The 17,450-nt window shown below is 45.5% G+C and overlaps 1 protein-coding gene and 2 long non-coding RNA genes across 3 annotated transcripts; 2 read left to right on the forward strand and 1 right to left on the reverse strand.

Moving 5' to 3' along the window:
- Positions 1 to 2,240: 2,240 nt before the first annotated feature.
- Positions 2,241 to 5,780, forward strand: LOC148111618 (uncharacterized). The gene is made up of 3 exons (XR_015730389.1): positions 2,241 to 2,611; positions 3,435 to 3,583; positions 4,155 to 5,780. It is a non-coding gene; the product is annotated as an uncharacterized LOC148111618 (long non-coding RNA).
- LOC148111619 (uncharacterized) lies at positions 4,050 to 10,402 on the reverse strand. The gene is made up of 3 exons (XM_087880829.1): positions 6,310 to 10,402; positions 4,954 to 5,098; positions 4,050 to 4,384 (listed from the first exon to the last, which is right to left on the reverse strand). Exons 1-3 carry the CDS (start codon positions 9,214 to 9,216, stop codon positions 4,281 to 4,283), a joined length of 3,156 nt encoding a protein of 1,051 aa, XP_087736955.1. The 5' UTR covers positions 9,217 to 10,402; the 3' UTR covers positions 4,050 to 4,280.
- On the forward strand, positions 8,353 to 14,112 carry LOC148111620 (uncharacterized). The gene is made up of 3 exons (XR_015730388.1): positions 8,353 to 8,669; positions 11,560 to 11,709; positions 11,959 to 14,112. It is a non-coding gene; the product is annotated as an uncharacterized LOC148111620 (long non-coding RNA).
- Positions 14,113 to 17,450: the final 3,338 nt, after the last annotated feature.

A 17,450-nucleotide genomic window follows, 5' to 3' on the forward strand; every position in this document is an offset into this window, starting at 1 on the left:
CCCCAAAGTGGAGAAAGGCAGACCAAAAAGGCATAGAAATATCAGGACAGGTAGTTCTCAACTTATAACCGGTCATTTAGTGTCCGTTCAAAGCTACAATAGCACTGAATAAAGTGTTTCACGTCCCTTTTTCACACTGATGACCGTTGAAACATGGTTGGTCCTCAACTTACGACCACAATTGAGCCCAGCGTTTCTGTTGCTAAGTGAGACATTTTTAAGTGAGTTTTGTCCCATTTTACGAACCATTCTTGCCACCATTGTTAGGTGAATCTCTGCAGTTGTTAAATCAGCAACAAGGTTGTTAAGTGAATTGGCTTTGCTGGTCAGATGGTTGCAAAAGGGGATCACGTCACCCTGGGACACTGCAACCGTCGTAAATGTGAATCAGTGGCCTAGTGTCTGGATCTGGATTGTGTGACCCTGGGAAATGCTGTGGAAAACAGCCCTAAGTCACTTTTTCCGTGCCGTTGTAACTTTGAATGGTCACTAAATGAACTGTTGTAAGTCAAGGACTACCTTACCCCAAGGCTTTCCTTTCTTTTCGTTCTCCACTTTCTGTTTCCTTTCTTTTCGTTCTCCACTTTCCGTTTCCTTTCTTATCGTTCTCCATTTTCTGCCAAGTCTTTCCAAATTCTTCCAGCAGATGGTGGCATAATCTTACGAGTCTTTCCTCAGCCAAGTTCTGTAAAAAAATAATAATCAGAATTTGATTTTGGAATGTTGGAATTTCCCGATATATACGGCATACCTTGTTTGAACTTTCTGAACATGTCCCGGTCAGTTTCTCAACATGATGAGATGGCGGAATAAGACTGAAGAAGAAGGTTCGCAAAAAAGTCAGGAAAAAATCGAGATGGAAAAATTACAATCTTTTTGCCTGGGGAGGATAGTAGTAGTGAAAATGAATGACTAGACTTTTATTTAGGGACATGATTTGTTTTGAAAAGTTATATTAAGTAATCTTACGTTTGAATTGTTATGGGCTACTGACCAAACTGTCACTTTTGTCCTGAAGTATATTAACACTAAAGTTAATTTTACCGAATGCTTTGCTGAAAATTTATATAAGCTTATAAAGAATGTTTTGTTGAAGAATAAATATAAACTTGTGGGGTATAAGGAAAATATAAGTGGTGCAAGGGTTGAGGGAAGGTCTTTTACAATATTTTTTATAGATATCAAATAGTGAAGATGTTATTTGATTATAAGCAGTGTATTTGTAGAGAATAAGATGAATAAGTTTATGCAAAGTTATTAAGTAAGGCATGTTCCCAGGAAGAATTAATATGAGTTTATGGGGTAAAAAGTAGAAATAAGGTTTTTACAATATAGTTTATTTAAGATTGGTTAAAATATTTTGTCAATGGTTAATATATGTAAGGGTTGGAGATGTGATGGTTAATTGTAATTGGGTGCTGATTGTGCAATGCTGGAAGAAAGAAGACTTGCGTATTATTGAAGAACGGACAAGAATGAAGTTGGATTCATTATTTTCAAACAATAATCGGTTTAAATAGTTATATTCAGATACGAACAAGGGGAGTTAAAGTGTAAAAGGGAGATAAATCTATAGATAGTTAGCTTATGTTTTTTTTATATGTTTGTTAAATGCTATAGCCTGTATTTGCTCTGGGAAGTCGGGGGGTGGGGTGGGAGGGTTGGGCAGGAGGGGGGAGGAGGGAAGGGAAAATATGTGTAAAATTAAAAAAAACTTTTTAATAAAAAAAAAGAAGTGGTTTGGAGTAGAAGGCCTCCAAGGCAGGGGTGAAATGCTACCAGTTTGGGCAGGTGAGCCCGAACCGATAGTAATAATTGCTACCTTTTGCCCAAACCGATAGTTTAAAAATGCTTTAAAAAGTACGACAATCAGCTGAACCAGGCTTTTTTAAAACTTTTTTTTAGCATTTTTTTACTACCAATCAGCTGTGAGAAATCAGCTGTGCCTGATTGTCTATGAGGTTCCTGCTTGTTGCAGGGGCCATTTTGTGTGAAGTTCAGCCACTTTTGCATTGCGTGTGAGTCAGTTGTGCAGCTTTTGTGTTATTTTTGTGCAAAGTGTAATAATTTCTTTTTGAGCTCTGTGATTCTGTGAGGTTCCTGTTTGTTGCAGGGGCCATTTTGTGTGAAGTCAAGCAGCTTTTGCATTGTGTGTGAGTCAGTTGTGCAGCCACGCCCACCCAGTCACATAACCACCAAGCCACGCCCACCCGGTCAACTGCCCACCAAGCCACGCCCACAGAACCGGTAGGGAAAATTTTTGAATTTCACCACTGCTCCAACTTCCAACTGGGTCATTCTGGGAAAAGCACCTTTGGGTTAATTTTGGAGACACGCTGCTCCTGGAAACCTCCCCCCCCTTGACCAGTTTTGGGGTCCCTGGCACTTCCGGTGGCGCAGAGGCCCTCCGTGAGGGACGGCCCACTGAACTCTCAGCCACGGAGGGTGCGGTGTGGCTTGCCAACTCCTCAGCAGATGTGGCAGGGGAACGGCCAACGTTTTACCTGCCTGGGCTTCCTTGGAAAGCAAACTTCGGGAGTGGACCAGGGTTTCCGTGCTTCGGAAGGCTTTCATTGCTGCAGAGAAGAAGCAGCAAAGGCCCAGGAGCAACGTAAGCTTCCTGCCATCAGATCAGTTGGCAACCCTGGCTCCTTCACAGGGAGATACCAACCCAGAGGAATATATGGGCGGTCCTCGACTTACGACACAAGTGAGCCCAACATTGCTGTTCTGAAGCAAGACAGTTGTTAAGTGGATTTCCCCCCATTTTACGAACTTTCTTGCCATGGTTGTTAAGTGAACCACTGCAGTTGTTGAGTTAGAAACAGTTGTTGAGGAAAGAAGGAAGGAAGGAAGGAAGGAAGGAAGGAAGGAAGGAAGGAAGGAAGGAAGGAAGGAAGGAATTAAGGGAGGGAGGAGGGAAAGAGGGAAGAAGGGAAGGAGGGGAGAGGGAGGGGGAAGAGGATATTGGAATGACCTTTTAAAGATATTTTAGGACTTTTCTTGTCACATCTGTTAAGTGAATCACTGCAGCTCTCAAGTTAGAAACATGGTTGTTAAGTGAATCTGGTTTCCCCACTGACTTTCCTTGTCAGAAGGTCGCAAACTGTGATCGCTTGACTTTGGGACACAGCAACGGTCATAAATCTGAAGCAGTGGCCAAGCGTCTGATGCTGGGCTTTTTTTTTCTGGCAGCCAGCAAACACTCTGCTGCCCATTGGGAGACTAAGGAGACTAAGATAGATCTATTTTGGACTTATAAGTCCTCATCAGTTAGACACACCCTGTTTGTATTAAAATGGTTCATTTGGCCATCTGTTTTCTAATCCTTTCTTCTGTTGGTGGGGGGGATTTAATCTATCTGGATTGGCCGTCTCTTCGAAAATGGGGAAAGAATCTGATTTTTCCCCCAATCCATTTTTCCACCTGCACAGAAGCACCAGAGAGTTATGGAAGGCGCTGGCCGCAGACCCCTATGCTAACCTGAAGATCATGAAGCCCCTCCTCAAGGGGGATCAAGGATCAAGACCCCAGCACCAAAGCCATTGGGAGAAGAAACAGCAAGTCTACCATGCCCATTGCAGTAAGCCCTCAGCCCGCGGCTCTGCTTTCCTTAAATCTAGAGGTGGGCCAGGCCTGAGGGAATGGGGAAGGGGCTGAGCGGAAGAGTCAGCCTCGGGGGGTCTCCTCATCAAGAGCAGGCATGCCCTGGTTGGTGGGAGGCAGTGGGCAAACTGGTGGGGGCTGAAATTATTTAATTCGTTTTTAATTCATTTTAAATTTTTTGTATTTATGTGTTTTATCTTGTGGCTGTTCACCGCTCTGAGTCCTTCGGGAGAAGGGCAGTATAGAAATTTAAAAAAAAAAAAAAATTGGAGCAAAATTTGGCATAAGCCCCCACCCCCCAAAATGCACCACTGAAAGTAGAGGCATCTGTGGGCTTCCTCGCCAGAACAGCTTTGATATTCATCCATCCATCCTTCCATCCTTCCATCTATCCATCCAATCATTCATCCATCCATCGGTTCATCTATTCATTAATCCAGTCATTTATTTATTCATTTATCGATCTATTCCTTTGTTTATTCGTTCCTTTATTCATCCATTCACTCATGTATTTATTGATTCCTTCATTCATTTCTTATTTCTTACAGAAATAATTAAAAAAGAGGAGGGGAAACCAGTTTGTCGTGATTTGGTTGACTTTCGTCAGGAAAATATTTCAACAGGAGAGGAATTAGATGGACCGCCTCAATGCATGGATGTCCGCAGCAAGGTGCCTAAGGAGGAAATGAAGGGTCCGGAGAGTTTCCTTCGCTACACTCTTCTCTGGGTGACAAGCGCAGTTGATGACCGGCATGAAAACTGGCCCTGAGATGTTCTTCTGGAGGAAGCAGGGAAAGGAACGAGCAATCAAACACGGTCACTGGAGTTCTCTGAGTCTCGCAGCGATCATGACAAACACAAGAGAAGCCCACAGAGCATAGAAGAAGAGGGTTGAAAAGGAATTTGGAGGTCTTCCAGTCCAACCCCCTGCTCAAGCAGAAGACCCTAGACTATGCTGGACAAATGGCTGCCTGGTCTCTTCTTGAAAAGCTCCAGTGATGGAGCAGCCACAACTTCTGGAGGCAAGTCGTTCCAAGGATGAATTGTTCTCACAGTCAGGAAATTTCTCCTTAGTTCCAGGTTGTTTCTCTCCTTCATCAGTTCCCATCTGTTTCCTCTTGTTCTGCTTTGAGATCTTCTCCAAGAGGATCTACTTGATCCTTCAGATCTTCCAGGGGTGCACCCATCTTTGTAGAAGAGACACCACTCTAGCTGAGTCCATCCTGTTCCTGATGATTGTCTTCTTCTCCTTCTTCTGTCCTCCCCAGCCTTGAAGACTTCCCAGAGAGTGAGGCCACACCTGCTACTACCTTGGAAGCCACTCCCTTCCTGCCCCCCATCTCTTACCTCGAAGGGGGTGCTGAAGAACATATCCCAGTCCTCTCACGCTAAAGATCTGGATAAGAGGATACGGCTGAATCATCCATTCCAGGAGAACCTCGAGAATGTCTGGCGTCATAAAGAAGTCTCCAACCTCCGGGTGATACAGCAGCTGAGGAAGAAGAGTGGAGATACGGAGCATTAGCCAAGCCAAGGAAGGGAACTGCCCCGAGAGCCTCGACTAAAGATGCCACTTTCAGCCATTACGGGGAGAGAAAAAGAAAATACAGTCCTCGGTTAGTGACCACTGAAAGTCACAACGGCACTGACAAAAGGGACATGCCCATTTTTCAGACTTTCAGACCATTGTAGCATCCTCATGGTCATGTGATCAAAATTTGGGTACTTGCCGGTCCATATTTATGACGGTCGCAGTGTTTCGAGGTTACGTGATCCCTTTTGTGACCGTCTGATAGGCCAAGTCAATGGGGAAACCAGATTCACTAATTCATCAGATTGACCACCGTAAGAACTGCACTGCAGTGATTCACTTAACAACTGTGGCAAGGAAGGTCAAACAATGAGGCAAAACTTGCTTAAGAACTTTCGCTTAGCAACAGAAATTTGGGGCTCAGTTGTGGTCGTATATCGAGGACAACTTTTAGGCTGAAATCACTGAAAGATCTGGTTTATCCTAAGTATTCGACCACGGCATTGGCTTAAGGACTGCTGAAATCACTTAGTGACCACTGGAGGTTCTATGACAGTCATATGTCGAGGACTACAGTATGGCAAAAGATAATGTAAATGATAGTTGTAAGAATACAAAACTGCCTATAATGCAAAAAGTAAAAGGAAATTGTGGTCATTGAGTCTTCCTTCCTTCCTCCCTCCCTCCCTCCCTCCCTTCTTTTCCCTCCCTCCCACCTTCCCCATCAACAACTTCTGGAGGGAAGCCCTTCCACCGATTAACAGACTAGCAGAAGACCTTGGAGACCCCCTGCTCAAGCAGCAGACCCTCTACAACAGGCACCCTCAAACTACGGCCCACGGGCAAAGAATACGGCCCGCGGGGTGGTGTGATTAAGCCCCGCCCCTTGCCCCGCCCCTAACTGCCTTATCTCCCAGCGAGCCAGCTGCAAGGCCAGCTGAGGGCCAGCTGAGGGGTGATCTCGCCGGTGCAGCCTGGAAAAGCAGCTCTGGGCTTGTAAAGTACTCCTTTAAATTAAAAGTCTTTAAAAACAATTTAAACGGGGGCTTAGGAAGGAGAAAGGCAAAAAAAAATGAATCGGCCCCCTGTTTAAAACGTTGGAGGACCCCTGCTCTACAACGTCAGACAAATGGCTGTCCAGAATATTGGGGTGCATCCCAAGGTCTCCTCACCTCTGAGAAGAAAACCTTCCCGATGGTCTTCTCTCTTAGATCAGGATGGGGCAGGTAGGTGTTGACTTCAGTTTTGTCCTTTAAAATAAATACATGGCCATAACGAGAGTAATCATCTACTACCGTTAAAAAATAACGCCCCCTACCAAGGGAGGGTCTAAAAGGACCAACCAAATCCATGTGTACCAGCTGATAAGGGTACCTTGCACGACGGGAAGAGACCTTAGGTATAGCAGCAGTTTTAGATTTTGCTGCCTTACAGATGGCACATTCCAAATAGGTATTACAATTCTTTATCTTAAGCCCATCAGAAAAATCTTGCATTTTCTTAATAACCGGGAAGCTGGCATGGCCGAGCCTGCAGTGTAATATATGAGCACAATCCAAATGTAAAGGTTTACCCATGCATACTTTGTCAACCTTATGTATCTTACCATTACAAGCCTTGGTCTGTTCAGTAATGAGAGTAGGCACTGGATTAATGGTCACCTTAGAGTTCCTCAGGGTTGGCTGAGGAGTTGTGACCTTAATGGGCTCAGCCTTAATGGCTTTGGATGTCCTAGGAGCTGGTTTAAAAGCTTCATTGGTTTTAGGTCCAGGGTCCTTGAGTTTGGACAACCTGGGGGCTGGCATAGAAGCTTTCTGATCTATCTGGGTGTTAGCTCCCTGAGCCCTCTTGTTAGGTTTCTTGTGCCTTTTGACCTTTGCTTTTGGGGAAAAATAAGGCAAATTGTTGATTTTTACAATATCGCCAACAACACCCCCATTTTCGAAAACATAACTTCCACCCTTCTCAAAAACCAGTTTTACATTTTTATCCTCAGTCAATTTTAAGATGCTTAAAAGGTTGTTCTTGATTGAGGGAACATACAGTGCCCCTGTGACATCTCCTATACCAGGCACATTGATCACGCCTTCCCCAGTTACTTCTGCCTTGTCCCCAGTGGCAACTTTTACTGAGGACTTGAGTGGGTGTAAAACCTTAAATCGTGGCTTCGTGTTGGCTATATGCGTTGATGCACCTGAATCAAGAAGCCACAGCCCCTCAGCATCCTTTACCTGGGAGGTGTGATTGTCACTAGTGACACTACAGAATTGGTATCCTTTATGACCACCTCCCCCTCTTCCACGGCCTCTTTTATTTTTATTGTGCTTAAGTCCAGCCGTGTTGGCCCTAGAGCGAGGGCACTCCCTTTTAAAGTGATCTTGTATGCCACAGTCAAAGCAGGTGGGAAGGGTATTAATCCGTTCATTTGTGTCCTGGTGCCTCCTCTGAGGCCTAGGCCTGTGATATGCCTCCTTCATTTCTTGTTGTTCCTCATCTCTGCGCCTTAAATCTTCCTCAATAAAGCGGCCAGAAAAGTATTCTATATTTCTTTGTTCCCTAGAAACCCCTTCTAGAGAAATAATAAAGGGACTCCAGGATTTGTCTAGGGAGTTCAACATCACACTAATTAAAGTGGATTCAGAAACAGGCTCCCCCCTCTGTATAAGCTCATCCCTCATGGCTTTAAGCGTTGCCAAATGTTCCCCCATTTTGACACCAGGTCTGAGTTTATAGTTGTGGAAAATTCTTGACAATCTGCTGGTTGCAGCCATATTGTCACTATGGAACAAATTATATAGGGCAGTCCAAACTTCCTGAGCTGTGAGGCCATCTGAAAGACTGGCATACAGAGCTGTGTCTATAGAACTTAACAGGGTTGTGTAAGCTCTTTTATGCAGGAACTCAATTTCAGGGCTCCAAGGTAAAGGGGGTGGTCTTTTGATCATGTCCAGAGTATTTTCTCTTAAGAGAATTATCTGAATCTCTTTACACCATTTTTTAAAATTCTGACCACTTAAATGTAATTTTTCAAAATTATTTGGCAAAGTTACAAAATTATTGCCATTAAACTGCATGGGGAGTTGTTCAAATGGTTGAAAAAAGCCTGTTGTGAATGGCATTGGGATCCCTAAGCCTGGGATCGATTGCTTAGGTCTGGCTCCTTTTTGTAGTCCTTCTGTAGTTTGAAGCAACTGGGCACGTGCAGGAAATGGAGCATGCTCCAAAGCCTTTTCTTGTTGGAGCTCCGATCTCCCTCTCTGAGCTCTGAAGTCAGGTCTGGCTGGAGCTTCAGTGTAGGCCCGGACATCAGCGATGTGGCGGGGAAGCCTTGGAGGAGTGGGAAGAAGGCCTGGAGATCTTTCTGGAGACTGGAGGCCCATCAGATGAGGTCCATGGGCTGGGTAGGCCTGGAAATGTCTCTGGATCTCCTCTTCTCCATCAGAGGAGCAGGATTGCAGCTCCGGATCATTCCAGCAGGGCCGGAAAGGTGCGGAGGCCTCAGCCTGGGCCTCCGTGGAGCATTCAGTGAGTGGTGAGCGCCTCTGCAGTGGGGGGTGGGAGGCTGCAGGTCCATCTGGGTTCCTCCGGGGATGGGAGGTTGGATTTGGGGCCCTCCTTGAGTGGGCAGCTGGGTCTGGGGCCTCGTGGTGGCCGGTGGGTGGTTGCTCCATAAGTTCCAGGGCAGCGACCAGGGCCTCTATGGCCTCTTTGATGTTTGCCGTGGCAGGCGGGGCCTGGCAAGGGGCTTGTGGGTTCGGAGTGGTCCTCTGGGCCGCTGGAAGGCTGAACTGACTGGCTGGCGTTGTAGGCCTGGGCTGTGGTGCTGGCAAAGTGCCCAGGGGAGCAGCCATCTTGGAGGAAGTTGCCTCCGGAAGTGGCCTGGCAGCCATTTTGTTTGGCGGGAAACTGGGTGGGGGGGCAGTCTCTCTGGCAGCAGGCGCCATCTTGGAGAGATCAGGCAGGGGAGTCCTTACCGGGATGGCAGGCATCTCTGGTGCTGCCTCCTCAGGCCTCTTTCTGGCTGCTGCCCTTGTCTTCAGGAGGGAGGCCAGCGCTGCTCGGCACTCCTCTTCTGACATCTCAGCCACTTGCCTGTCCAGGCTTTCATCCGGTCCTTCTGCCCCCTCTTCGTCAGTGCTGAAGAAGCCTTCTCCAACCTGGCTCGGCCCCTGGGATCTCTTGCTGCATCTGGGTGGCCTCTGGCTGCCAGGGTGTAGCAGGATGGAAACCCCCTTCAATGTTTTCCATCGTTGATTCAGACTGGGGCTGCTGTGAAGTTCTCCTCCGTTGAAGGCCTCTGGTCACAACAGGGGAGCTTCTCTCACAGGTTATTTTGGAGGGCATCTCGCCTTTTCAACAGCTCCTGGAGTGGAGTTCTGCTACCATTCCCTCTGCTACCATTCTGTGGAAATTGGGATCGTAGAAACACCCAGGAGCATAGAAGAGTCCAAAGGCAGATGCATGAATAAATGTGATAAATGTATTTATTCATATAACAAAACATATTAACTATATACAAAGGCTGTCTTGATATCCATTTGGATAGGGGGCACACAGCGTGTGTGACCACCCCTATCAAAGATCATGTCTCGTGGAGAACAAACGTAAAAGAGAGCAAGGTGGAAAGGTTAGAGGGGGTTTTATACTCAGTGTAAGCCCCTCCTCTCCACATAGGGGTGGGGGCACTTTCTGCCTCCACTAGTGTCTGTATGATATATGTGCCAATGGCTTGCAAATACTTGACACTCCCTCCCTCTGCTTCCTTCCTTTCTTCCTCCCTTCCTCCCTCCCTCCCTCTGCTTCCTTCCATCCTTCCATACTTCCTTCCTTCCTCCCTCCCTCCCTCTGCTTGCTTGCTTCCTTCCTTCCTTCCTTCCTTCCTTCCTCCCTCCCTCCCTCCCTCCCTCCCCATCAACAACTTCTGGAGGGAAGCCATTCCACCGATTAACAGACTAGCAGAAGACCTTGGAGGTCTTCCAGTCCAACCCCCTGCTCAAGCAGCAGACCCTCTACAACAGGCACCCTCAAACTACGGCTCACAGACAAAGAATACAGCCCGCGGAGTGGTGTGATTAAGCCCCGCCCCTTGCCACACCCCTAACTGCCTTATCTCCCTGCGAGCCAGCTGTAAGGCCAGCTGAGGGCCAGCTGAGGGGTGATCTCGCCAGTGCAGCCTGGAAAAGCAGCTCTGGGCTTGTAAAGTACTCCTTTAAATTAAAAGTCTTTAAAACAATTTAAACGGGGGCTTAGGAAGGAGAAAGGCAAAAAAAATGAATCGGCCCCCTGTTTAAAATGTTGGAGGACCCCTGCTCTACAACATCAGACAAATGGCTGTCCAGAATATTGGGGTGCATCCCAAGGTCTCCTCACCTCCGAGAAGAAAACCTTCCCGATGGTCTTCTCTCTTAGATCGGGACGGGTCAGGTAGGTGTTGGCCTCTCTGAACATCACCTTGAGCTCACGTTTAGAGAAGCTGACTAAATTCCCAAAAGAGCAAATATGGAGAGCTCAGACGAGATCTGCTGGTTAGGGAGAAAAAAACAAGCTAGAGAAATCATGATGTGAATTCAATTACTCAATGAATTACTCCATTTAGAGAATTCCTCAACCTCCCTCTCACCTCCCACTCTCTCTCACCCTCCCTCTCTTCACTCTTCCCTCCCTTTCTTCCCCTCTAACCTTTCCTCTCCCTCACTTTCACCTTCTGTGTCTCCCTACCTCCTTCTTTCTCTCCCTCTCCCCTCCCTCTCCTCTCTCTCTCACCTCTCTCTCACACACACCTTCTCTCTCTCTCTCTCTCCCATAAAGATGGCCTAGGTACCATCTGCAGAATTCTAATTTTATCAAAAATGCATAGAAAGTTCAGCAACAACTGTGTTGTGCTGATCTGAAACAGTGTGTAAGCTTGCAGATGATCCTTGAGCCCTTCTAGAGAGCTGGAGAATTGCCAGAGGAGGTGGAAGAGAAGGAAGGTTGCCCCTCTCTTCAGCTTCACCAAACCAGGTGTCCGCCTAGAAAATCTACAACACCACACAGCCTATCTAGCAAAATGCCCTAGATTGGTCATCTAGATTGGTGTTGCTTGATCTCAGACACTTTAAGATGTGTGGACTTCAACTCTGCTGGCCTGAGAACACCAGAAGGAGCTGCTAAGATTGAACAACACTGGTCTAGATCAGGATTTCTCAACCTTGGCAACTTTAAGAGGTGAGGACTTCAACTCCCAGAACTCTCCAGGCAGCATACTGGAGTTGGGCTCCCCATCTTTGGGGCAACCATGACCTGGATGATTGACCATCTCCATGGACATTGAACTGGGAATAGGTGTGCTCTGAACTTGTGTGTTCTCCTGCAAACTTCAAGAAACTTCTGCATGGCTATTCTGCTATTGGAGGGACTAACCTGTCTCTCTTCCTTCGTAGGACGACATCGAACTGAGGAATACCTCCATCACCATTTTTGGCATGCTCCTGAAAGGACTGAAGGAGTTACGGAACAGTAATATGGCCGAAAACATCCTGAACAGCCTTATTCCCCTCCTCATACAACTGTCAAATGATCGGACAAAAGAGGTGAGTTGAAGGTCTGGCTAACCTGAGCTCCTGCTCTGATCATGCTACCTTCACAGAGACCACTCTGTACCCCCATCTTCACTCAGAGCAACGTGGTTGTACCACGTGGACACTCTGGAGAATGCAAAGAGATTCTGGACAATCCTGAAGTTGTGGGGTCCTTGGTGCTCCCTGAACTTGGTTGTTGCCTTGAAGACCTTTCCTGACCCAACTAGGTGACAGGATCTCCCTCTTTCCTCCCTCGGCCAGGTCTCCAGGAAGACCCTCGACTCCTGCGTGTCCTTTATGAACTGGGGGGGCTTTCCCAGCAACTTGTTTGACTATGAAATGTACACCAGTCTTCATAGCATGTACTCCAACATCTGCTACGTGGTTGTAAGTAGGAGCCAAGCTGGCCTGTTTTCTTCCAGATTAGAGTATACTAACCGTTTATTTCTTTATTTTGCCCTGCATTTCTTATTTTTATAAATAGTTCAAGATGGTGGGCATCCCTAATACTTCTTCTTTTCTTCACAACAACCCTGTGAGGTGGGTTGCCCTGAGAGAGAGGGACTGCACCAAAGTCACCCAGCTGGCCATCGTGACTAAGGAGGGACTAGAACTCCCAAAGTCACCCAGCTGGCTTTCATGCCTAAGGCAGGACCAAAACTCACCATTCCCTGCTCATTGGCCCAAAGTCACCCAGTCCGCTTGCTTGTCCAAGGGGGGACTAGAACTCACCGTCTCCTGGTAATTAGCCAAAATCACCCATCCAGCTTTCATGCCAAAGGCGGGACTAGAACTCTCAAAGTCACCCAGCTCACTATCATGATGAAGGCGGGACTAGAACTCACCGGTTCCTGGTTTCTTGCCTGAGGCGTTAAGCACTAGACTCAACTGACTAGTGGGATTCTTCTTGGGTTTTTGCTCTCTCGGGAACAGCAGAGGTTCCATGCAACCATGAGCAGGGCCGGATTTTCCTATAGGCTAACTAGGCTTCAGCCTAGGGCCTCAAGATCAAGAGGGGCCTACATTCAAATTGTTAGCAAAATTAAAATTACACTTTCGCTATAGGTGAAAGGGCCTCATAAGTGGAATAGCCTAGGGCCTCTTTTCATCTAAATCCGGCCCTGACCATGAGGACTAGAAACCTTGCTGGTTTGTGGGTTTGAGGATTGGAAATGGCAGTTTGTGGGAAAAGGAAATTAGGACGTAGAGGGGGGCAAAATATAAATGCATTTATAAGTTTAGAAGCCATTTCCTTATCATTTTTCTTTCCCTTTTCTTTTTCTATTTTCTTTTTTCACTATCTGTAAGGATCGCCTCTCCTTCCAACTTAAGATGTTAAGATGTTAAGATTTTCCAAAGTCTCCATCACCAATTGGGTTATATGCCTCTTTAGATAGTCCTCCCTCAGGGGTGCTTCGGTCAACCCCCCCTGGCCAGTAAGGGCTTCTAGTTCCAGTTTCCACCCCGGTTTTCGGTTGCCACGGTTGAGGGTGACTCCTCTAGTTCTCTCATCCCAGCCATCTTTCTTCCCAATGCCAATTGACCAGCGGGGCTTTTCAGGATTCTCCAGGGTTACCTCATCCTCTCCGATGGGTCACACGAGGCAGGCATCCGACTGGGTGGCGGTTGCTGTCTCTCCCCAGCAACCGGTTTCTCCCAGCTCTCTGCTTTGTTCAGACATGGTTTGCAAGGTCCCCTCAGTAGAGCAAAGATTGCTTCTCTGGGTTGACCGTTTTGCAGATTGTGCTTTCTGTAAGGATCGCCTCTCCTTCCAACTTAAGAAAGTACGAACTCTTGAAACGTAGTTGTTCAAAAGGATTCTTTTATTAAGCAGAAGTGAAAACCATCCAGCTAAAGCACAATCTGAATGCCTTTAGGCAAAGCAGTAGGATTAAAGTGGTAGAGACCCCTCCCTTTAGGTCAGAATGCAGATTTCAGCCAATACACAAGTGTGAAGATGTTTTCTTTACTATTTCCTTTGAGAACCCGAACACACATGCATTCCCACCACTTCCCTTTAAAGTGAGACAACCCACATGGCTATCATATAAATTCCTGCAGGTAAAAGGAATCTCAGGCTTGCTTGGCGCCAGGATATAGGTTGTAAAATATCTGATGACACAGGCCATGCTAGTAAATCGAATCCACATCCCCCCTTCCTTCACTTGAATGGCAGTATCACTTTTAGGGATCTGACACTATCTGCTATTTTTCTTTATTTTCCTTTATGCTTTTAATTTGGATAAAACTGTCTCTAATAACATAAATATCAATTAGTATAGTAAAGTATAGCATAGTATAATAATGTCACAGTTTAGTACAGTACAGTAAGTTGTTGAGGACATGAGGACTAGAAACCTAACCAAGAAAGCAGCCCCTTGGTAAAAAAAAAAAAAAATTAAAAAAGGAAGCTCTATAGTTCAGCCCTGTGAGGTGGGTTGCCCTGAGAGAGAGGGACTGCACCAAAGTCACCCAGCTGGCCATCGTGACTAAGGAGGAACTAGAACTCCCAAAGTCACCCAGCTGGCCTTCATGCCTGAGGCGGGACTAGAACTCACCAGCTCCTGGTTTGTTGCCTGTTGCCTTAACTACTAGACTAAACTGACAAGGGGGAGTCTTCTTGGGTTTTTGCTCTCTCAGTACCAGCAGAGGTTCCATGCACAACAGTTTTTCCGGCAGTTCCGGCCCTCTTTCTTAAGGGTATGGCTGCCGTTGTTAAGTTAGTCACTTAAGTTAGTTCGGATTTTGCTCATCCGAAGATCGCAAAAAGTGATCTTTGACCCCCAAGACACTGTAAGCGTCATAAATACGAGTCGGTTTGCCAAGCATCCGGATTTTGATCTTGATGTGGCAACGCTTCTAAGTGTGAAAAGCAGTCGTAAGTTCCTTTTTTCAGTGCCATTGTAACTTTGAATGGTCACTAAATGAACTGTTAGAAGTTGAGGACTACCTGGCCTGTATCCCTCTCTCTTGTATAGGCAAACCCACAGCCATGGTTTTTTCTCTGGAAATATTTCCAGCTGGCCTCCCGTTCTAGTTTTAACTGGATTCAAGGCTGCTTAGATTTTTTTCCAAGATGATGGTTGTTTGCACAGTCCTAGAACATAAAGTAATAGAGTTGGAAGGGACCTTAGAGGTCTTCTAGTCCAACCCCCTGCTAAAGCAGGAGACCCGATTCCATTTCAGACCAGTGGCTGTCCAATCTCTTTGTTAATCTCTTCTTGAAAGCCTCCAGTGAGACCTGGAGACAAAAACATAGGAAGAACGGCTACCCCTAGTCCTTCTTATTATTAGACAGACCCAATCCCTGGAACCATCCCGTAAAGTCCCAAAGCGACTCTTCCAAGTGGAAACCAATGAATTGCGCGTTTTTTCCCTGAATCAGTCGATTTAGCCATCTCTGTTAACCCCACCAACGTTTTCTTTTTACGTGCCTAGGCTGCTGCATGCAATACATGCAACCCGATGTGGTGACTTCAATCCTCATAGGTACATGCCAGTTGCCAAGCATCTTGAGTTTTGATCCTCTGACCGTGGGGATATTTCAAAATGGTCATCCCCACTGTTTTTACTGTCTTCACTTCAAAGCATCACTAAATGAATGGTTGTAAGTCAAGTACGGCCAGGTGGTCCTCAACTTACGACCACAATGGAGCCAAACATTTCTGTGGCTAAGTGAGATATTTGTTATGTGAGTTTTGCCTCATTTTACGACCTTTCCGGCCACTGAATCACTGCACTTGTTAAATTAGTCACACCGTCGTTAAGCGAATCCAGCTTCCCCATTGACTCTGTTAAGGTGCGCGTAAAAAGTATTTGTTGCTTGTGCAACGAGCAGAGCAGAAACACACAGGGAAGGAGATAAACGTGCAGCTCGTGTGAGAAAAATACTTTATATACAAGATAATAAGCAGTCACGGTGTAAGTAAAACAGTCCAAGGTCATAAACAGTAATATCAGTCCAGTAAGTATCGTCTCTTACCAAAGCAAGCAGACTTTAGTAACTCTCGGTATATAGTACCATATAACAATCCAGTCTAACACCAATCAGCAGAAAGACGCAGGAAGCAACAGGAACAGGATCAATCAGGAACAAGGAACGCTTCTCTGCGCTGCTTATTTATGCACTGTAGCCTAATTACAGGGTTCAGCAAACCCTGATTACGTGGCTCAGTTGTTTCTTAAAGAAACAGATATATTGCCTGACCAACAAGTTAGGAGTAAGCTACAAGCTGAACCTAACATTCTCCCCATTGGGCAGGACAATATACACAATAGATACAGAAACAAAAATACACGTCCAAACATACATTGTACAGTGGTATCAGTTACATTTCAGATTCTTAATCCAAATCTTTCACAACAATTGGTGTGTTTAATGGCACCTTGCGCTTTGGTAAAATTATCGGCAATATTGTCCTCTGATGCGCAATATTCCAATGTAATCATGTTATCCTTAACACATTGCCGAACATTCAGATAACGTATATCAGTGTATTTAGTCCTTGTCTTTACAGCAAGATTCGTTGCCATTGTAATGGCTGCCTGGTTATCTTCATAAACCGTAATAGGATAGTCCATTTTGAATCCAATATCTTCCATCAACTGTTTATAATAAATCAGTTCAGTACATGTAAGTGATAGACAAGAAAACTCCGCTTCCATGGTAGACAAACTGATGTGTTTCTGGCGAATTGATCTCCATCCAATTAGGCAGTTATCCAACATGATTGCTATTCCAGACGTAGATTTTCTGGCAAAACTGGCATCAGCATATGCCTTTAACACCATATTGGCATTTGGTTCTAAATACATAGCAAAATGTAATGTTCTTTTAAGATATCTAAGAATACGTTTTGCAGCTTGCCAATGCCTATCAGTAGGCTCTGAACTATATTGTGCTAGTTGATTAACACTAAAAGCTATATCAGGCTATGTCCAGTTGCTCAAATACGACAAACTGCCTATTAATGATTGATACAGTTCTTTACTGAACTGTAGACTCTGCAAACTATCCTGTTGGAATTCTTGTGTCATAGGAGTCTTGGCAGGTTTACATAATTCCATCCCATATTTTTTCAACAATTTTCAGATTTTAATAGATTGTGAAATTTTAAATCCTCTAGATGTTTTCAGGATATCCAGTCCTAGATAATGCCGTATATGTCCTAGATTTCTAAGTTTAAATTTTGTTTGCAACTGACCAATAATCTCTCTAGCCTCAGCGTCAGTTCTGGTAATTATGGCAATGTCGTCTGTAAAGAGTAACAAGAATGAAACACATCCATCCTGTTCTTTTTTAAACAGACATTTATCTGCTACGCCCTCATAGAACCCAATGTTATGTAATTCCTGCACTATACATTGGTTCCACTCGTAACCTGATTGCCTTAAACCATATAGGCTTTTTTGTAGCCTCCAACACTCAATGCTATCCTGTGTATCATAACCAGGAGGTTTCTTCATATATATTGTATGCCTCAACGGAGCGTTCAAGTAAGCTGTCTCGACATCTATATGAGTAATAGAGCATTTATTTCTAGCTGCCCAAACCAGCATCGTTCTCAAAGTGCTCGCTCGTAAACTTGGAGCAAAAACCTCATCATAGTCTCTATCTGTCTGTGAGAACCCTTGTGCAACAAGCCGAGCTTTATGGGTTACTACCCCATCTACACTTTTCTTTATCTTGTAGACCCACCTACAGCCTATAAATTTCTCATTTGGTGGTATTCTTACAACTTCATAGACACCAA

Source organism: Pantherophis guttatus, chromosome 18 (assembly GCF_059756535.1).
Source record: "Pantherophis guttatus breed Tessera chromosome 18, ASM5975653v1, whole genome shotgun sequence".
Classification (NCBI taxonomy): domain Eukaryota; kingdom Metazoa; phylum Chordata; class Lepidosauria; order Squamata; family Colubridae; genus Pantherophis; species Pantherophis guttatus.